At 42.7% G+C, this 23592-nt stretch overlaps 2 protein-coding genes across 3 annotated transcripts in view; one reads left to right on the forward strand and one right to left on the reverse strand.

The window, feature by feature from the left end:
* Positions 1–11707, reverse strand: part of sbno2b (strawberry notch homolog 2b) — a 74783-nt gene extending 63076 nt beyond the window's left edge. For both annotated transcript variants that reach the window (XM_076278758.1, XM_076278757.1), the window contains exon 1: positions 11575–11707. The gene's annotated coding sequence lies outside the window, so the exon portion shown is untranslated. The remainder of the gene's footprint in view (positions 1–11574) is intronic.
* Positions 11708–13502: 1795 nt separating this feature from the next.
* On the forward strand, positions 13503–21371 carry tm6sf2b (transmembrane 6 superfamily member 2b). The gene is made up of 10 exons (XM_076277641.1): positions 13503–13588; positions 14369–14472; positions 16249–16346; positions 16496–16599; positions 16815–16897; positions 17246–17370; positions 17718–17819; positions 18281–18373; positions 20010–20129; positions 21057–21371. The coding sequence occupies exons 1-10, from the start codon at positions 13503–13505 to the stop codon at positions 21264–21266; spliced, it is 1125 nt and encodes a 374-aa protein (XP_076133756.1). The 3' UTR covers positions 21267–21371.
* The last annotated feature ends 2221 nt before the right edge of the window (positions 21372–23592 follow it).

A 23592-nucleotide genomic window follows, 5' to 3' on the forward strand; every position in this document is an offset into this window, starting at 1 on the left:
ATTAGGGCAAAGGCCACTTCACAGAGTCTCAGTGATGCATAAATTCTCAGTGCTTCAGACTTGGAAGAGCGAGTTTGGGAGCTAGAATGATTGGTGGTGAGGGAGATATAGGGCACTGTGGCTGAATGTTAACTATGCCCTGGCTGCCTCCGTGCCCCCTCTTGTCCCTTACACCTCACACCATACCGCCAGTGAGTACGCTGGGCAGGGGGACGCCTCACGAGCCGCCAGTGGCGCCGTACATCATCGCCGTCACTCACGTTAATGTCTCATCTCCCCGTTAACCTTTCCACTCGTCTGGCCACCACACAGCCTCTGCCAGCGCTGGGCAAACGGCAGACATGTTGGCAGCCATATACATGGATGGGCGGTGGGGGGGGGGGGTAGGCAGGGTTGTGAGTCAGTCCACAAGGCAGGAGGTGGTGGAGGGTGAAGCGGTTCAGGCATTGGGTCTCATAAGCGAACCTTTGTGCAACCTGGCTCCTTGGAGGTGGGACGTGAGGCTGCTCCTGTGGGCATTAGCAAAGCCCAGCAGCGAAAATGGAGCTCCCATGAATGGTGGTGGTGAGGGGGGGGGGGGGCATGAATGGAGGCCTTGTGAGGACCCCATGGGCAGGCCTAAGCACGCTGGGGAGGAGAGGACAGTGGAGGGGGGGAGGGTCAGCCAGCTGCTCCAGAGACCAGACCAGCCAGGTCAGCAAGATGCATATCATCGCTCCTGCTGCTTCTAAATGAAATTACACAACAATTGTCTGTGCGTTGGGTCGGGCCAGAGAAATTCCCAGAATCCATTTAGGTTGCACAGCGCGAAAGGCACGGACGCTGTGCAAATAGTGGGAAATCAGTTTGACTGGTTGGGCTGACTTCATCTGAGTGATATGCTGGTTAGCGTGGCTGGGCTGCAGACGGCGTTCCACAGACTCCCTCCCCAGCTTCCCAGCAGGCCTCTGCCCTTGGGCTTTTTTCTCTCTCTCTCTCTTTTTTTTTCCTCTTGCATATCAGTCTGGAATCAAAGCGCTTCCCAGATACCGCGGCAGCCGCCGGCGCAGCCTCCTAGCAACCTGAGGTGTCCGTCACATCCCTCTCCCGCCTCGCCTGCCCTTCTTGTCTCCACGGAGACAATCAATACTGATCATTATTGGGCTCCCAAATATCCTCTTCCTGTAAAGCGTCATTATCATTACTGGGAAACGTTGGGGAAAAAGCTAGTCGGCAGAGAGAGAGAGAGAGAGAGCATGCTACAATTATAGTGGCTCCTTTTTTTCTTCACTCAGCACAAAAGCACACAATGACCCTATCTACTCTTCCAGCATGCTTCCCTCTTAAATCAACACCCGTGATGCTTTTACTACCAACAACAGGCTACTCCTGAGACAAAAAGAAGCAGTTTATTGTACTGTCCCATTCACAAACAAGGGAAAGTGGGATATGGGCTATTTGTAGGGTGACCAATCACATCTACGGCAATGTCCATAAGGTTAGAAAGTCCTATTTGAACTGACCATTCCAGGAGCAAAAACAGCATTCACCCCAGCAACCACTGGACAGTGTTCACTCCACCACTGTGACTTCCATTGCACGCGGGATTCTGGTGGTGCTGTCGGCGGGTGGGTGGGTGGCTGGTGGTGGGTGACCACGCGCTCCACCCTGCCTCCACCCTGACACTCATCCCGCCCGGCCCAAACAGGCCTGCTTCTGGGTGGTCCTCCTCCTCATGCGCTAATCCAACATAAGTGGCCAGCGATTAGTTCACGAAGTCAGCTGGTGTGACCTCGGCCACAGCCTGATGCCAGAGGTGTGTTTGTGTGTGTGTGTGTCGCCTGACAGTCCCGACTGCTTGTGTTTCAACAGAGCCACAAAACACCTCTGGACTTTTATAGGTACAAAATATTAATTCATTCAACTGTACTTGATGAAAAGGTACTTTTAATGGAGGTGATACACAGTGTAATAACTTAATTATGCCCTCTCCATTCCAGTAATAACAGTACGTAATTGCAGTAATTAAATATCATTATGTGTTTACGTAATAAATATTTACAGACTTCTTGCCACTGGGAATAGAATCATCTCCTGTGAATTATTATCATAATCTATAACAATTTATTTTTACCTGTGAGGGTCTTTTAATTGTATTTCACGAATTGATCATGATCTATATGAACTCACATTTCAAGGAAATGATCATTAAAAATGAAGCACACATGCACAGCACACACACCAATTCTGCCTAATTGTGCAACAGTGAGCTGGAAGCGATGAGTGTGATTCTGCAGGAAGGACCTGGGGAGAAGAGCGTCACGAGCCAGCAGGAGGCACCCGCGGAGGAGAGAGAGGCACGCGGGAGTCATCTGGGGGAGTGTGTGACTCCCGTAATGGCCTCCTCAACAGGCCACAGCCTGATGGTCACAGGGAGAACCACATGGAGAACCACATGGGCCCACACCCAGAGCCAGAGGAAACCACCAGGCAGAGGAGGAGGAGGCTGGGGGGGGGGGGGCTCTCCAAACATAAACACTGTTAATGAGAACTGCTTTCTACTTTCCACCAAATGTCTATTAATGGTGGAAGAACATAATGTTTATGCAATACCACAATCTTTTGGACGTTTGTTTTGATAGCACAAAAATAATTGTGTTTAACACATTATTAACTCCATTCGTTTAAAAAAGTCAGACTTTTTTGTTTTACGGAGGTGTCTTCTCTAACGACACTGGGAAAATCCTTCAGCAGATTTGCTCATTTCACTGTTAGCAGAATAATCATCTGTATGAATGACTGTATGAATCTGTTTGAACCCCTCTCTTTTAAAATGGGAAGGGTAGAGCGAAGATATCATTTACATGCACTGATGTTGGCTACACAACTCAGAAAAAACTGATTCAACATTAGCTGCCATTAAATTCATCGCCTTAAGCCTTTTCCTCTGACACAGCTTAATTACAGCTAACAAATGACAACACTGGCTACCCCCGATGCCCTGACACGCACCTGGCCACAGCAGACCATAATAGTTTAATTGGGTTATGAAATATTTATGAAAGGAGTGGTGCGCCTTGATGGAACCCAAAGACACTGCTGCCATTCACAGTGTTGTGCAGTATTTATGGGACATCTGAACACACACACACACACACACACACACACACACACACACACACACACACACACACACACACACACACACTCATTGTAACTTCTCATTGAAGAGGCAAGGACTGGGGAGTTGTGACGAAAACCATGACAGAATGGAAAACCAGGGGAGCAGCAGGAGAGAGGATCAAACAGGGGAAGCACAAGGAGGCCTGACAGTTGTGTCTAAATCCCACCCAAGCAGCCGCTTATCCACCGTCATTAAACGCTTTGACAGAGCTAAGAGGAAAGTATGGACTCATGCAACATACACTTGGTGATAGCCATATTGTTCAAACATACTACTACATTAGGTTGAGAGGATGTTTGTGGTTCAGTTATATCTCTTTGTTGAGCTTCTACCAACTGCAATTTATCAGCCTTTGTCTTTCCAAGAACGTCAACAACCGTCAAACTCTGCAAGATGGAGAGTGTGTGACTGTGACCTATGATCTATGGGGCATACTCAAAAAAGAGGAAGAATTATGCAAGTTGACTATACCGATTTTCTGTAGTGAATATGGTCACATATTCATGGTCCTGGGTTATGTGTCAGAATGCTAGATGTCACAGAGAACTGTCCAGCTGCATGGAAAATGTCTTTGAGGTCTGTATGTAGTGAGTCATACACAGTAAATATAGGGAGATTGACAAGTCTGCACATTTCTACACTCTTCCAGTAGGAAATTGACTTGCAACAAAGAATTAAGACAATGTGTGAGAACTGAGTATCCTATTAATCTACATACTATGTTTCTGTGAAATCATGGGTTCTATATTTACTCTCTCTCTCTCTCTCACACACACACACACACACACACACACACACACACACACACAACCACACACACACACGCGCGTGAATGACCGGACACTAGGCAGATGTGCGGTCTGCTGCGTTACAGCTGGTGTCTGTGTGTGACTCTCCAGAAACTCTCTCTCTCTCTCTCTCTCTCTCTCTCTCTCTGATGTCACAGCTTGGCTCCCAAAACTCAAACAATCTACACTGGATTCATCTAAAGCCCTGAAGACCAATGATAACACGACTTTTCATTTGGTTGTCTGGATGCTCCGGACAGATGGCTTACTCTATCAGCACCCACGTCTGATGACAAGCGCAGAAAAAACGGCCAAAGCCACAGGGTGGTAGTCTGTGCGGGTTCCTGGAAAAGGCTACGTGGGGAAGCGCAGGAAAACTACATCCTGAGCTCCAGTGATTGCACAACAGTTCAGCATCTTGCACTGATAAGGTTTCCTAATGTTCTGACGCAGCCAGCTGCTCTCAATGCTGAAAAATGCCTTCTGGCCACGAAGACAAGGATAGTCATCTCAGCAGAGGAGTGCACTGAATAGCATGATGTGAAAACAGGAACACTTAGTTAAGAGTAACGTCAAGAGGGTTGGGATAGAGGGGGGGTCAGAAGTGTCTTTGGCACTGTAAGGGGGCAAGTGCTGCATGAACTGATGGGAATAACATTGGCTTTCCCTCTAGAACCATCCCCCAAACTTCACAAAAGCACCAATCATGTTTGCTGTTTTCTAGTCGAGTCGGCCATGTTAAGTTTGTTAGTTTCGCCTTCACAAGACATTGGGTAAGATTAAATGTTCCAGACCTGTTGAATGTTACAAACTCAATTGTTCCCACTCACACTCTCCAGTTATTCTTGTCACAATGTAGCGTAATACACAATACATCTGGCCCTACAAGATTAGTTGAGTTGATATAAAGTATAAAGAAAATGGTCCAGAATTACTTCCAGGCAACAGATACTATTTGTAAGTAAGTAAGTAAGTAAGTAAGTAAGTGTTGTTATAACACAATAATACTTAATTATTAATTGAATATTAATAATAATTATTATTAAATATTGGGGTTATACTGCTGGTTGTTTGACACACTGTACTGTTTCAGACAGAATGGAAATTTCTACTTTCCAGGACACATTATGGACATAATGGACAGAAGACACATCCATGGCCCACGTGATGCAAATAATTGCTGTTGTGGACAAGTCTGCCTTTGTCTGGTTGTTATGTTTGTACAGAGATAGGCCTAATAGAGTTCCCACAGGGATACATTTCTCCAGACTACAGGCCTGTCTGAGTGACGAATGCGATCTGTTCTTTTTCTCAGGATAACTGCTGAGTTATTGCAAAGAAAATGCTAGACTTTTAACTTTGGAAGCCCTTAGGAATAATTACACCCGATGGCAATGTTTCTGTGTTGACACCATAAACTTAACAAACTGCCAGAGAGGCAAAGGTTAGCTCACTTTCCCTTCAACACAGAACAGGCAGAATGGCGTTCTGAGGCCATGGCAAAACTCCAGTTATTGTTTTTCTCAAAAACTTCCTGTTGCCGTCTACAAATAGTGCAACGCACTCTGGGCGAACCTAACCTGCCACAGGAAGATATGCGCCAACACTATTAGCAAAAACAGACCGTAACATTAGAAACTATTTTCAACATGCCATTTTGGCAGATGAACCCCATATCATTTCAGAGTAAACATACAGCCACAAGATAATGGACGCAGCAAGATTCTGAGCAGTGCTATTGACAGGACAAACACCAGCTCATGTTTGAGCTATACAGCATAAAAAAAGTAAATGACTAGACTAGTCCTCAAAACATTACTGATGTCGTAAGACCATGGTCATGGTTGCAACATAACATAAACAATAAACCGACATACGTAAGTGAAGTGAAAATGATTTTTCCAGCCCACACGCATAGTCCAACAACCCTTTCGTAATGGCCTACTCATTGCCCTCCACAGCTAGTCCTGTCCCAGACCACCACCCCCAACATTCAGTGTTTCCACTGGAAGCCTTGGTCACCTCTGACATTTGGAGGCTTTGCTGGAAAATGCCTCTCCTGTTTGGTTGTGACTGGCTGTGAGGGGTGGTCGACTCTGGGCAGGTCCGACGTGGGAAACCTGGGGGTGGTGGCGATGTAAACGGCTTTCTGTGCTGGACTCTCAGCAGCACACAAACAAGGCCTGATGCTCTCTGAACAACCGTGTACATATATGTGTGAAGCAAGCCCAGCGCAATGAGCGAGCTACCTGCAGAGGGAAATGCATGAAACTCTTCTACCTGAGAACAGTCACATATTTAGTCTTGTCTGCCTCAACAGGGAGGAGTTGAAGCAGAGTAATCAAGGATCTTTGGTCTAACTGTCAATTAGACTGCATATATCAGTTGCAACAGTCAATACTTCCCACATTCAAAAAATGGGAAATAAGGTTTCAAATGTTAAGACACAATGTAACGAAGTGACTGAAAGCTGCAGTTCGCATCCTATACACTTTTTGCCAGATTCTGTGAAACACACCTCACGGTCCTTTAGGTGTCAATGCAATGTACACAGTCCTGGAAAACCAACAGTGACTCAGACCAAGCCGTAAACAGTTCAATCCAATAAGCAGACTCAGATTCCTAAGGACACCTTTTGTGTGCGTGCGTGTGTGTGTGTGTGTGTGTGTATGTGTGTGTGTGTGTGTGTGTGTGTGTGTGTGTCATTCTAACCTGCGTGACCCTCTCACTGTCTGAATTTGTCCCGCTGAGATCACCCCTGCCAAAATGGTTCACACCACTAATCACCCGTGAAACCCCTCTATTTACCCATAGTGGTGCAGTCCGGTTTCCCACGAGACCCTAGGAAGTTTACACAGAGTTTGAACAACTTGAATGGTGGTGAATAAACGGTATAAGGAAATGTAAGTTTTAACTAATACATTTGTTTATTAGTTAAAACATTTTTAACAGTCAGTGTGTTAGGGCTGTAACATACACCAACCTCACGATTCGGTTTGTATCACGATTTTTGACCCATGGTTTGATATGAATCTAGATTTTTCTGTTTTTTTTTCTGTTTTTTTTTTTTTTTTTTTTGGGGGGGGGGGGCAAGACATTTTATTAAATAACATTTTAATAGCCTCCCTGGGAACACCAGAGGATTACAATATAATATATCTATTATTTTATATCCTGATATAAAAATATTTTTCTGAATGACTGATATTTATGACAGCACACTTTATGCAGATTAGCCTATAGCCTAGGCCTACTATTTTTTATTACAACTCTACCTCTTTAATTCAGCTGTCTGGTTGAAGCCTGGAAATATTGTAAACAAAGTAGTATATAGCTTAGCCTATCATAGTCTACTGATTGGACTGTTCAGTTTCCCCATGTGTAATACTTCTCCTTGGGACAGGCCCTTTTGGGAAACGTTGGTATTGAGATGATCAGTCAACTTCAATGCAAGAGTTTTAAACAAATATGTGCAGCATGCACATCCGCTAAGCGGATTTAATAGTAATTTAGCTAGTCGTCTGCGTCCTTGCTTTTTACGATTGTGAATGTTTTATTTAAGTCGCGCGTGTTCATTGAGCAGGAGAGGGAGGGAGAGGGAGAGGGAGGGAGCGCGAGAGAGAGCGGGGCAAGGAGAGGGGTTTTACTTCTATACTGTTTGGTAAAGTTGCACACATACAATGAAAGCAAGGAGAGGTATGAAATTATTATTTATTTATTTATTTGTTTTTGGACAACATAGGCTACCGATAAGTAGCCTAAAGCGGGAGTTGTGGGTTGCCTTTGCGGCCGCATAAGCTGCAAAGCACTGCGTGAAACACTAGAAAGGGTGTGTCGCGATTCTGCCTTTTCACACCGCGACACAGTATCGTGGATATGAATGTCCGATTTCGGTTTCGAATCGTAAATCGTTACAGCCCTACAGTGTGTACATTTGCATTTCTTGATACCAGGCACAGTTTATAGCCATAATGAGATGAAAATGACAATGCAGAGTTGACAATGCACAGATGAAGATGACAATGCAATTGGTTTGAGTATTTTGTGTTGAACATCACGCATTTAATGTGTTGCCAAGTAAAAATGCAACAACAAAGGCATGAAGATTGTAATTAATCTATGGCAAATCGTGGTTAATAACATCATGAATAGTAAACCAGAAATATAAAGTCTGGCAAACCGTACAAATTGATAATGACAATGATGTAGCCTAATGACAAACACCAAAAGTAATAGTGGCAGCAAATGGCTAGTTGCGCACTGTGTGCGCGCCACGGCTCAGTCCAAGAAATTGAAGTAAATGGATCGACCCATGGATCTGCTCAATGATCCAGCTATTTTGTCAATATCTGGACGATATCCGATCTTAACATCGGATAGATGCACCCCTATACATAATTGCAAAAGGGTTCTCGACTGTTGTAGAAAGAAATGGTTGATCTTTAATGCAATATCTACATTGCCCATTATCAGCAACAATTCATCCAATGTTACAAAGGCACATTCTGTTTATTAATCTGATATTATTTTAAAAGGCTACAAGGAAAACATTGGAGAAACCCTTTTGCAATTATGTAAGCGCATAATGTAATCTGAAAACTGCTGCCCTGATTTAAAAACAATCAATCAACAACTGATCTCAGCTGGTATTCTGGTCATAATGGGGTGGAATGGATTTCTAAGTGACCCCAAACTTTTAAACGGTAGTGTAAGTACCACGTACCATAAGTACAATATGTCTTGAGATTTCAGTAATCCATAGGGTTGAGGAAGTGGGGATTCTCTGCTATGCTGCAAGAGCAAGATGCTCTGGAGACAGATATGCTTGCTGTACCTCTCTCCTATGAATGACCTGTGACATTCAGACCCTTCACCCTTGCACTTTAAAACATGGTTTAGTGAGGGTCCAGAGATATAAGCAGCAAACATGGTTGGAGTCCTCTTTTAGCAACATGCCTAACATGAAACTCAACAGCTGAGGGCTACTGTAATATCTGCAACTGCAACCACAAAGACTGACATTGAAGGGAGGAACTAAACAATGTACAGTATGTATCTTATATTCATATAGGATGCTCCACAGCCATTGTAAAGACAGAAATAAAAGTATCGTTTCTTCTGCTCCACAGCATTGCATCTTTCAAATAGCACATTTTAATAATGAACGTAAACGTAAAACTAAAATAGCCTTTCAAGGTCCTCTTTGAAACAAAGAATTGGATTCAATACTTCTGCTTTCAAACAGTACTGCTCTACACAGCCCTTCCACTTCCACAGGATAATTCAGTCATAAATGTGTCCTTCTAGTGACCAGTATATGCTTGATAGACTAAAGGACACTATACACAAGGACTAGACTAGAGAAATATTGACAACGCTGCAACAATAGCCAGGGCCTCTCTCCCTAAAATAGAAAAAAAAGAAACAACAGTCCTCCTACTGTTCATGTTTAATACATGAACCATTACCTAATGAAGGCCAGGTTCCAGGAATGCTGGGAACAGCGCGCGCCGTCACCCATCATCACAGACTGCCCACCTCCAGCACAGAGGCAGCTGCTCCGCTCCAAACACACTGCCCATCTCCAACCACTCCCCCCCTCAGCCAATCAGCCTGACGGGGCTGCAGGGCTGCCACTGCCGCTGCTGGTAGTGGTGGGGGGGTGGAGGCACAAATGAGATTTATCACTGGATGAGATGGGAGGGAGGCGGGGTGGCGACTGGCGAGAAGAGGAGAGGCGAGACACACGCAGACCCTGAGTCAGAGCAGGGAGGGCAAAGAGAGCGGCGGCAGCAGCGGCAGCAGCAGCAGCAGTGGCGGGAGCTGTGGGCAGCCTGGCACTCAACAACAGAGCCCTGTCACTGCCAGGGGTGCCAGCACAGCAGCAGGCTGAGTGGGCACACTGTTGAGATGAGGACGGGCCAGGGCAGAGGGGAGGGGAGGGGAGGGGAGGGGAGGGAGGGGGGCACCAACAACAGCCCACTGGCATCTTAAGCGAAAACATGACCCCATATTTCATTTCACTTCAGAATGCAGGCAGGATGACTACAGTGTGTCTCTGGAGAAATAGCACACACCAGAGGACACATGAATGCCCCCGGGTAGTCTGCGTCTTCTGTACAGTGCCACCTCATTCCATCACTGTAAGATCAACTCTTAGTTATCACAAAAGAACGAGTGAGTTGTTAACCATCTCATGTACAGACTGTTGCCAACGGAGGAAAGACTCATTCGGCTTGACAGTATAATACTAAACAGCCTGTCTCTAGATAATATAACCCCTTCAGCTAATGAAACAAGAGTAAATTTAACAGATGGACTGAAAAGGACGCCCCAAAAGCACAAAAGTATCAACCTAAAGAAATTCCTTGACTGAGAAATAAAAAGGAAATAGTTGAATACCTTCTCACAAAGGGGAGTACCTCTATTTCACAAGTTATTTTAGGGCTTGTGGGATTTTGTGGTGAACAATCTAATCAATGGAAATCGCCTGAGCCTATTCTGTTTTTACATTCCAGACATACTGTCTGAACAGACCATCTTCGCAGTTTTTAATTGTTTGTAATAGGCTGGGTTAAAATACAATTATACACACACAATTACACACACACACACACACACACACACACAATTACACACACACACACACACACACACACACACACACACACACACACACATACATAATGTAAGATAATATCAAGAATGGTCAACCCTGGCACAGATAAAGCTCAGACTCTTGTACAACGTTGCCTCATTATATTGGATAGAAAGCTGAACCACAAATGGACAATAGTTTTACATGACTTTGCGCAAATACCAGTGGCTTACACATCTTACGTGTAAAATGACAACAGTTATTCTAAAGAATAAGGAAATCGGAAATCAGGAAATAGACACACAAAGACACACACACATACACAGACACGCACTTCATGCGTCAGATGGCAATGACGTAATAGCCTATGCATTACCGGTGAACTGCCGAAACTAGAAAGCCATGTGTGTAAGGTATAACTGCCTAAAACGTTTTTAAACTAGCCTTACTATATCTTGAAATCATTTACTTAATTATACTATAAGTTCGGGAAATGATATAGCCTAGTTACTGATAGGATACACGCTGTCTGACATTTTACTTAATCAATCTTCCAGAGCGAACCCAAGACTGAAGTCAAAGTCTTCAACATTGATTGTTACATTGTTGTTATTATATTGTGATACAACTATATCTGTGATACAACTGACATATCAATAGATTGCTTGTGTTTTTGTCCTATATGAGTACAGGTGAGTTAGGCTAACATTGGTCAAACTGTTCCTGAAGTTAACAAAAGCACTCGTGATAACCTGTGAAATATGTGACAAAGAAAATAGATTATTTTGGCTAGTTTTGGTCCGCTGACAGTACTATATTCCTGAATTTCCGCGTAAAACAGTGCGTAAAGCGTTACTGGTTTGCTTTTCAAGACACCGTCTATCTTTCGCTTTCACTACACAGCTTCGCGCTCTGTCGGTCCCTAGCTGTCAGGATTACAAGAGCTGCCTTGTGGCTGATTAGACTCCCGTTAAGAACTTTAGAGACCAGCTAGTGTTAAAATACTGTTTGAGTTAGACACATACCTTGAAGATTTACAAAATCCAAGACCTAGATGGCGTGACTGCGTTAGATTTCTCCACCACTCCTGTTGGCTATTGAGAAGGGTACTAACACTCAGTGCTGTTTTCCTCACTTCCTCACAGACGAGGCCATTTTGAACTGAAAGGAGATATTTCCGCAGTTGTCATGCTCCCCAAACTTGACATGTCAAGACGAATACAAGTTAGTCTATTTAGTCCGATGACGTTCTCACGAACAGCTATCTCATTCTGAACAGCATACTTTGGCACACTCCAGTATCATCAGTAATGTCACCCAGTTCATTCAGAAGTGCAACAGACAGAAAAAGAGAACTCGATCTATCAACTTTATAAAAAGTATGGCAACTTACATTACATTTTAGATACATTCACTTAACTGAAGCCCACTTAACAGTTATCTTCATGGATAAAACCTATAAGGTTTAAATAAATTAATAAATACATAGGCCTACAACACCTGACTGACATCTTTGAAAACCGTATAATTATTTATTTTATGATTTACATAGGCATTAATTGCAGGTAAGGCTCCTCGAAATAAGTAACTTTTTTGCTCTCTTAACGTTGCCTTACTTTCAAAAACCGTTCAAGTTTAGAATGCTAATTTTTATTAAAGTAGGCCTAGTGAGATAGAAATAGGCAAGCTATGGCACTGGTGTCTGGTTAAGGGGAGGCACCTTTCAGGTGTATAGAAATTGTTTAATACACAAGTCAAGTCTTGCACAGATGAAGGAGAGGGTCTGTAACCCTGTGTTCGAGGTCAAATGTGACCGATTGACAAATTTTCTCTCAAAAATATTGTTAACTTATTCTGACTACCATGAGGCTCCATGGCTTTGTCAACACATTTTCATAACAATGTGGGTGTTTTATTTAACTTTAGAACACCCATGTGTATTCCCGGTCCAAAATGACCGGCCATTAGAAATGAATGGGTGAGAAAATGGTTAGTGTATAAAATTGAGTCCAGGCACATACCTATTGATCAAATGGACTGTATGCTTCTGTAGCCTATATTAAAACACACACACACAAACACACACACACACACACACACACACACACACACACACACACCCTGTTAGGGCCTACTACCTGTCCCACTACATGAACAAACTTCCAAAACACAATAGACACGAGTGAAATACTTGGGCAAACTCTTCTCATATAGCACCCCCTATTGGGCATCATCTGTAGGCCTATCTATTAATCAGGAAATATTGAAACAAAAATGAAAATGCAAAAATGCAAAACAATCTAAATCTACTGTATAGGTTTAAATAAGAAAAAATGTTAAGATGTATATTTTTGCACTATTGAGTAGGCTATAGTTTCTTGAAAACTACTAATGGTTTAAAAAAAAAAAGAAAAGAAACAATTGCAACATCTAATCCATGAAACTATTTATGACATTTACGGCATTTCAACAGTCACGTTGACGTGAAAGCTGGTGGACTAAAACTAATGCTAGTTACATAAATCTGTGACAGAGTAATTATATAACATGGCAAAAAGCCCTATTGTCTGTTTCTTTTATTCTCCAGTAGTAATGATGTCTACAGTAGCTCAGATGCAATTGCCATTTCGCCCAGACGACGGATGGTGAGCAGTTTCTGCTTGAGATTTTTCAGAAGATTTTAAGTTATACATGTAGTTAGTTATAGATGTAGGCCTACACTTGTCTTTTATCACTATTGACGTCATAGTTAAACAGTGAATAAAAGAAAAAAACAGATAGCTAGAAAAAAAAATCATCAAGAGTTTATTTCTGACTGGAGTTATAGCCTAGCCTACAGTTTGTGATTTTATGATCCCGGGTTGCATCATGCATCTTTTCAGAAAATCTGAGCAACTGTGGAGTGGAAAGGTGTCTCTTCTCAAAAGATCACGGCCCCCTCGTCACCAGTGCAATGGCGCAGGATATATGCATATTTCTATTTTCTTTGACCGCGTTCGCCGTCCTCTATATAATGAACAATGTCCCCGCGTTTCAGGAGTGAGTATTTATCTATCTATCTATCTATCTATCTATCTATCTATCTATCTATCTATCTATCTATCTATCTATCTATTTAAAGTTTTTCATCCAGGCCTAGACTATTATCTGAGAATGACCATTCAATATTTTTTATATTAGGCCTATTTACTTTTGCCAGAGGAGGGCGCTCGGCATTCGTTCGATCTCGCCTTGATTAAGCTGTTTCTTGTTCATTTCAAAGGATAACAGTATCTGGGTATACTTTCTGTAGATAATCATTTATATTGTTTCGTTTTTTTATATAGGCTAGATGCACTAGGAAAGACTACCCTGATATTATTATGTTTATTATGCTGTATATGACTATTCTACAATGCTTGTGAAGCAAACACAGTTTTGCCACAGATGCTACAAAACAATTTCATGAAAATGGCAAGGAGTTTTTTGGAGTCAGTTTCCATACAGCAAGTTCTGTATGTCAGTCATGAATGTGGGTTCATTGTAAGCTTTCACGTCTTTGCGTCATGTCCTCCGGTGCTCTGGGTGTTGGGATAATAATCACCTCCTCCATCTACCAATTCATCTCTGCTCACTAATTTAAATTTGTGAAGGGAATGTTCAACATACACACATACACACACACACACACACACACACACACAGATAGAAACTAATTGGAAAAGAAAATGAGGTGGAAAATCTAAGGGAGATTATTTTTTAAAGAAATAACAATATGTTTAGAGATTGTTCTTTTTCAGCCTCCTAGAGGATTCTTCAATAACTTGTTGTAACATACAGGCCAATGGTGGTCCTGGAGATAGGAGTGGGAGTGCTTATAGTTGTGTTCTTCTTGGTGTACCTTGCTACCCGCCTCAACCCACCAAAAGATGTTTTCTTCTATGGTAAGACCCACTTGTGAATTCATTCATGTCTCCCCCTGATAACATTCATACAGGCGAAAGACTATTGTTATTCAACATAAGTATAACGTTTGCTTTGTGCAACAATATATCTGAGAAATCAATTAAATTTCTAAGTTTCTTGGCTGGTTATAGAATGTCACAGAATCATGATGAATTGCCTGCATTGTTCATTCACAACGGAAATCCGATTTCCTCATCAAAATCAGTGGTAATCCTGGCCCCAGACTGCCAATTATGGGAATCTGAAATTCACATTCTTCGCATAAACATCACCGTGGCTCTCATTCAGTGTGACACTAACGATGAAATTTAATCACCTATTTGCTCTCGGTCTACAGACTCCGTGCCCTGGGCATGTGAGGGTTGGTTTCAAGGCCACCAGAATCCCCTCAGATCTTATTGTTACCCTCTGTGATGGTGGTGAATGATAATGTATTTCTCTCTGTGGTGGTTGGTTGGCTAAAGCAAACCCTTACAGGGGATTACAGGGAGAGAAAGAGAGGGAGAGAGAGAGAGAGACGTCTATCACTGTATGCATTTAACAGATAGATGTAGAGAAAATAGAGGGGAGGGTCTTCTGTATAGATGGGTAGAACGATGATCACTAGCCTCGAATATAATGGCATAAAGAACTCTCACCATATCTATCGACTGGATCACCACATGCAACCCTATACATCCTCACGGATAAACAAGACAATTAGAAAAATGAAACAATTGACAAATATTTGCTTAGTTGTTTCTTACTGTAGTATATTAGCCAGGCAACAGTTACCAATTGTTCCACTCGTGCCTGTTCTCAGGAAGGCCTATTTGTCTTTGTTAGATGTCCCATGCCACTCATTATGTGTATCTGAGAATCTCTACAGTATAGTCATGGCACTGAGGGTGCCGTTTGTCGATGAGATGTGCCCTTTTGCCAGATCTTCGCTCTGAATGCCAAAGAAAAACTAAATTTACAACTTCCAGAATGAATCTCTTTCAAACTGTCCTGCTCGCAGACATCATTATCTCCCACCGCAGGGAGAGAAATCAATAACTGGTTTGCGGGAGATGTTTTTGAATTTAGAGGCAAGAAGAAGGTTATGATGCTGAGCTACTTGAGAGGTAAATGAATGGAATTGCTGTGGGCAAACATCGCAGACGTATGCCCCAGACATTAGTCTCATCTTACAGATGGAATCGGTCTATTCTATAGTTTTAAACTGCTTGTAATTCTGTAGTTCCAAAGAACAAAGCAGATTGTGTAATTACACAGAGACCGATGTCTTTGCCAGGCAAGACTGAAGTGAAAATTGAATGCATTGAATGATGGTAATGGCTGTTTCTTCAGAGCTGTTAAATGTGAGATTTATGGGGAAGGTCCACCACTACCCTGCAGTTTAATTTGGGTTAAATTAGAAATGAATAAAGATAGGAATGGGATAAGATAGGGTATGAAACACACACACACATACACACACACACACACACACACACACACACACACACACACACACACACACACACACACACACACACACACAGACAGACAGAGAGAGAGAGAGGCACTCACACCACTTGTTAACCAGGACATGAGCAGAGCTTTCATCCTATAAATGCTTCGTTTGTCAGAGCCTTGATTGAATTATGCAAATGGAACAATTTACCATTTTCCAGACTGACAGTACACTTTGGCTCCCAAGCAGCCTTTAACACACACAGCTTTAGTGTGGAATGGCTTTGGTGCATACTTAAGTACTTGTTTCTTCTCAGTGTTTGCTGAGTTTTCCTTCACGTGCATCATTGACCTGGTGAGTGCCATGGAGTACGATGGCTTCGCCTCAGGATTCATGGAGTTTTACCAAAAGACGGTATGGTGACCTCACATGGACTAATATAATGCACCTCATATGTGGTTTTACACAATTATCAATGGTTAATTATCTTGTGTGCAAACATAATAAATTATGCATGCGTGGTTGCCTGCATGGTGGTTGTAATGACATTTGTGCCACCACAGGGGGAGCCATACCTCGGCACCAGCTATGCTATTATGATGTGCTACTGGGATGGCATTGCACACTTCCTCATGTATCTGGTCATGGTGCGACGCATGTCCAAGAAGTAAGTGCACCATCACGGCTGTGCAGGCTTTGTTTACCATTCAATCAAATGCGCTTCATACAAAGACATGAAAGGAATGATTATGAAGTGAATGAGATATTTGAATAAATCTGCAACATTAGACAGAGTAACTGATCTTTCAGAAATGAATGGATGAATACCACCCGAATACCTGAATGTATGTGTAAGATGTCCCCTTTATGTGTCCTGCACAGAAAGCCATACCGCAACCTGGGGCTATTTTGGGCAGGCTCTTTGGTGGGCAACATGGTTGTGTTTGTGGCCGGCATTGTCGTAGGTGAGGCCCCTGCACACAGTCTTTCCCCGGAGACAGACTTAACTAATGAAACATCTGTGCTAGTCTGTATCATACAGGTTTCCAGCAGAAAGCACTAAAATGCACTCAGAGCTTAAATAATGAAGAAGCGGACCAACAGCAAACACACAATATAAAGCATCTGGACCAGTGTTCTGCAGTCAGCACACTTAAGTTCCATAGGGAATGCACATTATGTTAATAAAAGGCAATAAGGGTTTAAAACAGTAAACAATGCCTCTTCAGGTGCATTTGTTTTTCTTTGTGTTTCATGTGCTTACATATACAGTTTAGTGAAAATAAATGTCACCCTATTGTAAATATTCTCAGGTAAATATGGCTTGGAGCTCCGGCCTGCCTTTTGGCTCAACATGCCCTTCCTCTTAGTACCTATGTGGGGGGCAGTGTCCTTCTTCAGAAGGCCAAGGGATCCTACTGCCATTACGCTGGCTAAGGTAGGGAGTTTCAGCATCATTGAAGGATTAATTACTTGGCCTGGATTAGTAGATGCTATGAAAGAATTTGATAATAAGAGGCAGTATTATAGCTGTTTTTACAGGACTGTTGTTCAACTCTGTTGGCTGTGCTAAAGCTCAAGTGAGGGGGGATAAACCGATGATAATGACTCGCTTTATTTCCGTAGTGGTTTTTGAACAATAGTCTACACACTAGGACTAAACTAGAGGACTAAAAACACAGGAACAAAAGTTGAAAATCTCCCAAAAGAATAAAATCTCCAGAAAGATGAACTTTAAACCATTAAATACTAAAAAAATGCTGAATGATTGCATCTTTTTTGTAGATAGAGAGAAAGCACAAAGTATCCCTGCTGTGGCGGCCCCTAGACATGCTACTAGTCATTGGTCTGTGTGCGGCTATGGCCTTCACCCTCTTCAGGGGTCTGGTGAGTCTCTGCTGAAGAACCAACAAAAGCTGATCTGGCCTCTCTTGTCATAATTCTTACATTGCAGGGGTTCTCCTTTTTAATGGTACAGAATTGCTGGTGTTTTCCTGGTGTTATCATTTGTCTCCTACAGTATGTTATTTATTTATTTGGGTATTTTGGGGGGTTGGTATCTGCATGCATGATGCAATTATTAACTTCTCCACTTAATGCAATACATACTTTGCTTCTACCATCCTCTATGTGAACAAATTTTCAAAATAAACATGCAGCTTGCTAACGCTAACGATTAAAGATGGTTATTTTACACCCTGATAGAGAGAGACTATACAATTTGAGGCAACACAATACAAATAGATTTTCACTCAAAACACAAAATCAGTGACTGAATATTAATTCCTGAATATTCTCTAACAAAGTCTGAACATCATATAATTGTTCTTACGTATTCTATTCTCCAGGTTGTTCTCGGCTGCCCACTGGAGGTATTCACTTCCTACACAACCTTATATGAGCCATATCTGAATGATCCAGTCGCATACCCCAAAGTGATGGTAAGACCAGTCTCACCACTCACTCACACTTGATATGTCTTACACGCTATTGCTACAAATAAAATAAAACAAGGAACTGACTGAGCTTGCCACTGTATAATCAGAGGAAAGAAATGCCATCTAATAAACAACCCCATCAGTGGCAGCGGAGGCGGCAGCAGCAGCACATAGGAGCTGATCTCCATCAGCTCTCTCTAAGTCTACCCATTCATTTCCCTTTCTGCTTGCCTGTATGGCACTCATTATCAGTCCATTATTCATCATTACCACACAGTGAAGCAGCCCAAAGCCCACTGCGGCACCACGGTCCCTCTTGTTTTCCGCAGGTGAAGAGGGCAGACCTAACTGGCTGCAGCTAGCTCCTGCATGGCTTTGGTGTATGTATATGGAGGAGGGTTTCGTTTGTTTTGTCTAGGTTTTTAGCCTGGTCAATAGGTTATCAAAAGTCCTTGTTCTGGCCTCGGTCCAGCCACAATAGTGAAGCATTGATCTGGTTGGACCTGCACTGTGAGAACTTGATAAGCTAATCTTTCCCCAGAGTCCTGACTGAGCCATCCATCAGCCTGACGGAGGAGACCGAGAAAGAGGAGGGGGGGGGGTTGGGCGGGGGGAGAAAGGGAGAGGGAGAGAGGGAGTGGGGGTTGGGGGAGAGACAGAAAGACAGACAGACAGAGTGAAAGAGAGAGAGACAGAGAGAGACAGGGAGAGGGAAGGCAAGAGGAGAGGGATAGAGAGAGAGTTTGTTTAGTGTACGTGCAAATGTGTATGTGTGTTGTTGACACATGCGTCTCAAATAGAACCATAGATTATGTGGGCTGCCACTTTTATTTTGAGTCGCTAAGAATGTTTGCACAATATGCTGCTGCTCTGGCTACAAAAGACCTTTAAAATCTTTGATAGTGACAGATGACAGACAGATGACTCGGCCAGCGCCTCAAAGACCCTCCTGCCGAGACACATTTAACAGGCTCAGACTTACTCCAGGCCTTTCATTAAGATTCATCACAATTGCACACAAGTAATTCTTCAAAGGAATAACACTATTTCATTACTGGGACAATACGAACAGCCATGCCTCAGTGAATCACTCTATGTGATTTTCACTGAGAGGCTTTGATACAATCCCCTGATGGTGGAGACATTTGGGGTATATATTGCTATTCATATTTTTCTCTCTGTATGTGTGAAGCAGCAAAGAGAAGGGCAAAGACTAACAAAAGTCCCATAATGGCGTACAGACTTGATCAATAAACTGCCCACATACACCCTTATGGGTGAACAGTGAGGAGATAGAGATGTTTTTTGTTGGAAAATGACAGCCATCTGGATCAGTTCAGATTACTATCCTTTGACTTAGGAATCAGCATGGGCTTGCCTTTTGCACCGCCTGCGCATGCAGTCTGGGCGCGGGCGTTCACTGCAGGTGGCTCTGCTGCTATCTGTATTCTGTGGATGCACCTGGACAGGGCGGAACAGTGATATCCCTAGAGGGAAGGGAGGCAGGAAGTCGAGCTGCCTCTTCGTGTGGCTCAGAAGTTCAGGGTCGCGGGGGGGGAGGGGGCAGGGGCAAGTGCGCCGACACTCCACACACACACAAACTCAGATCTGGCCTCTCTGGGATGCGGTCCCCGTGCAGATGCTGTGTTTCCTGTTCTACGCGCTGCCACTGCTGGGGTCCTTTGTGTACGGGCTCTGGACACCTGGGTGCACCTGGATGCTGGACTGGACGGTGTTCGTCGCTGGAGCAATGACCCAGGTACGCAAGCACCATATCTCAACGGGGAAGTAAGGTAAATAAGTGCTGGAAGTTACACAAAGGTTATAACTCATATACTTTTAAGTGGACAGCAGGCCAAAAGGTTTACAGCACCTTGTATGTCTGACCGGTATGGCTATTTTTGCTGTAGTGCTACATCATAGCAACAACAGCCATTAATCAAATATTTCATGCATACATTGCGTTTCCCTTTCCATAATGTACTCATGTCGGCCCAATTCTCCTGAGGTCTCGGGGTGTTTGATACAGTATGGCAGGGGCTCCGGGCTGAATCCAGGAAGTGCCTGGGGTGAGGGTTGTGGAGAGAGTGAGCCATCAAACAAGGCCCAGATCAAAGCTGCGCCCTGCTGAAGCCCATCTAGCTATCCCTCTCCCTCTCGGCATGGGAGTGGAGCTGCCATGGGATTCAGCATTTTTAATCAAAGGATGCTATCGAAGAGAGCAGCTTTACGTTTCAGCTGTGACCTGAGCTGGGCTACTGATGGGCAGCTGCTGACTCCTGCGAATGTGGCAGAACCTCAAAGCATTGTGTTCCCACCTTTTGTTTTCAAAAACACAGAGAATATATATTAATTAATGTATAGCATAGTAATAATGATGATAAATATGTTCACTTTTTAATTTTTTCATGCAATTCTATTAGTATGATTCTGTTGTTAATTCAATTAAAATGTAATAAAAGATTAACACAAGTTGAGATTAACAATATGAATATGTCTCTACAGCAGTGGAGCAGAAACAAACTGATCACTCTCTAGCTTCTTCTTGCTCAGATGGGCATGTTCTTATAGCAGACTCATGTTCTAACTGTTCTTATAGCAGACTCATGTTCTAACTGTTCTTATAGCAGACTCATGTTCTAACTGTTCTTATAGCAGACTCATGTTCTAACTGTCTCCCCCACAGTGCCAGTGGTCCCATATCGGGGCATCGCTTCACCCCCGCACCGCCGACATGTACCACATCCCTCCGTCATCCCTGGTCCCGGTGCTCCTGGCCAACGTGATGTACGCCGCGGTGCCTCTGCTGCTGGCCAAGCGCTGCACCAGCAACCCCGCCTTCTTCATGTCCGCCGCGGCCCTCACACAGTCCAACAATGAGAAAAAAGTCAATTAAACTTGAATTGAAGTGTGTGTACATGTGAAGGCATGTGGTGTGTGTCAGTGCTTTGCCCAGTGTCGATAGAACTCACGCATCAGGAGAACTCCTCCTCCGTGTGTCACCCAGCTCCCAGACAATCAGTACAACTGACCAGGAGATGTCTCGCATCACTGGGCATCTATCTCTGTATAGTAGTTCGCCTGAGAGGTATCATAAGTATCATAAAATAGATTATGGGCAATACATGTGAAATTGAACTGGTTTCAAAACCTCATCTACCTCTGCTACATTTCTTTGAGCAATAAGGCAGTGAGCTGGATTGTCTACACAAACAAAAACTTGACCTTGAGTTTGCCAACAACAATGAACGTCTATTTGGCGATTAGTTGATTGATGTCTACTGCTCACAACAAAGTGCCCTTGCCACAGAAGAAATCCTTAAAATATACCCACTCATCTGTGAGAAATCTGGTTGTAAAAGAATGCAATGTTATGCTGTATGCAAGCCTCTATTCTTCTTTCAGTACACCATTCTAACAATATAAAGCTATGAACTGGGGCCCTCAAAATATTCTCTTGTAAATGACATATGAGTAATACACACACATACAGTACATACACAGATATGTATATAGACGTGATGTTTATCATTACATCATGAATAGTAAATAAAACTATTTGTTTTAAAACTATCAGTCAATTTTTCATGGATTAAGTTTAACAGCTTTCCAAAGAAGAACTTAATTAAGAATATCATAAGAAGAAATGTATATATATGCAATCATAATAAATATATTATTTAAATAGACTTTGTGAGTAATACTGAGGTCTAGAAACTGAAGTCATGGATAGTAGAGACATCAAATGTAAATGATGACCATTTCCTCTGGCTTTCTGACTGACATCTACTGTATAGATTCTGTTTTCTCAGAGGCCATGTTGTGCTGACATGCAGCTCGGAGGCTTGCACATGCAAGCAGAGCAGTCCATGTGGCAATTCCCCAGCCTTACAATCCAATCACATCCAGGACGCAGTTCACAGATGTCTGTTCACAGATGTCTGTTTGACTGTGCAAGAAAGGTCTTAAGATTTCAACCTCATTCCATATATCATTCCATGTCCAGTTTAAAAGCGCATATGCTAGGTTTGGTGTAATATACATTAGTCAAAACCAATAAAACCCCAATTCAATTTAAATCCCATTAAGTATGCATTAATGAAAGCTTTGCAAAAAAACTGTGATTAAATGTTTCAAACATTACCTTTTCCTTTTGTTCTGTGCAGTAGTATTTATAAAGAAATCACTGATGTTTACCCACAACCCAGCACTTTTGTAGGCAACATGTCCAATATATACTCTGCCTAATTATGAGTCCTACTTCTAAAATATCTGTCATAAAACAAAACTTGAAGGCGTTTACAGTTACAAAAGGCAGTGAAGCTTCACAAAAAAGCTTCTCAACTTCAGAGATGCAATTATAGTAGCCTTTCCAACCCAGGACAAGTGGTTGACATGTAAAATACAGTCTACAAATACAGTGCTGCACTATTACAGTCCTTGAACGTCTTTAGGCCTGAGATCTACAGGCAGTCCGACACCCGCCAAATTATCTGATACCAGTTTTATTTTACAAGAAAAAACAAACAAATTCTGTATATCTGTCAAGAAATATTATATATTAGTTTGTGTTGCATAGACTGCACTTTCATGCGCTGCATCCTATACATGTTTGTGTGCCTGTGTAGTCTAGATTGCCTATGACCAAAATTTAACTGCTCCACACGTGCTTGTTGGGCCTCCTTAGGCATCCATACTAGTCTGGGAATACCCATACTATTGTAAAGAAAACTTTCTATTCAGAACAGAAACAGAAAACATTCAGTCAAAGTAACATTTCTATGATCGATTAAACTATAGATTTACTGATTTACTGATTACTGATTAAATAGATTACATTTTTATACTGGGGTTTATTGAATACCTGAAAAAAATGTGAGTTATTTCTTAGGGTAAAAACAAAGATTAGACATAAATCAACGTAATGCTTCTCTTTGGTCAGTTGGTCTAACTTGGTATATTTTGTGTTGCAAAAAGCACACAATTTGAAGACATCTCACTATCTTCCTTGAGGGAAATTTGGTGAGTCACGTCATTATGCTGGAAATAAGGAACAGCATTGCGTGTGGTTCCAGCCACTGCTCCCCTGTCAGCAGTTCCTCTGTCCTGCCAAAAGAAAAGGGCTATGGGATGAGAAGCGAGAACTGCAGGTGCAGGACTGAATCATATGGGACTGTGGTGAACGATATTCCCACCTTCCTACATCAACATCAGGGACGCAC

This window comes from Alosa pseudoharengus, unplaced genomic scaffold (assembly GCF_046254945.1).
Source record: "Alosa pseudoharengus isolate Yale_2024_CS ecotype anadromous, Long Island Sound unplaced genomic scaffold, YU_APseudo_1.1 YU_APseudo_1.1_scf_11, whole genome shotgun sequence".
NCBI lineage: Eukaryota > Metazoa > Chordata > Actinopteri > Clupeiformes > Clupeidae > Alosa > Alosa pseudoharengus.

Bases quoted from the DNA above. Each gene is read 5' to 3' on its own strand.
- tm6sf2b (XM_076277641.1), top strand. From the start codon at position 13,503: ATGGCGCAGGATATATGCATATTTCTATTTTCTTTGACCGCGTTCGCC. The intron at 14,473-16,248 runs GTAAGACCCACT...GTTTCTTCTCAG, and splicing joins AAAAGATGTTTTCTTCTATG to TGTTTGCTGAGTTTTCCTTC. The intron at 16,898-17,245 runs GTGAGGCCCCTG...AAATATTCTCAG, and splicing joins TGTGGCCGGCATTGTCGTAG to GTAAATATGGCTTGGAGCTC.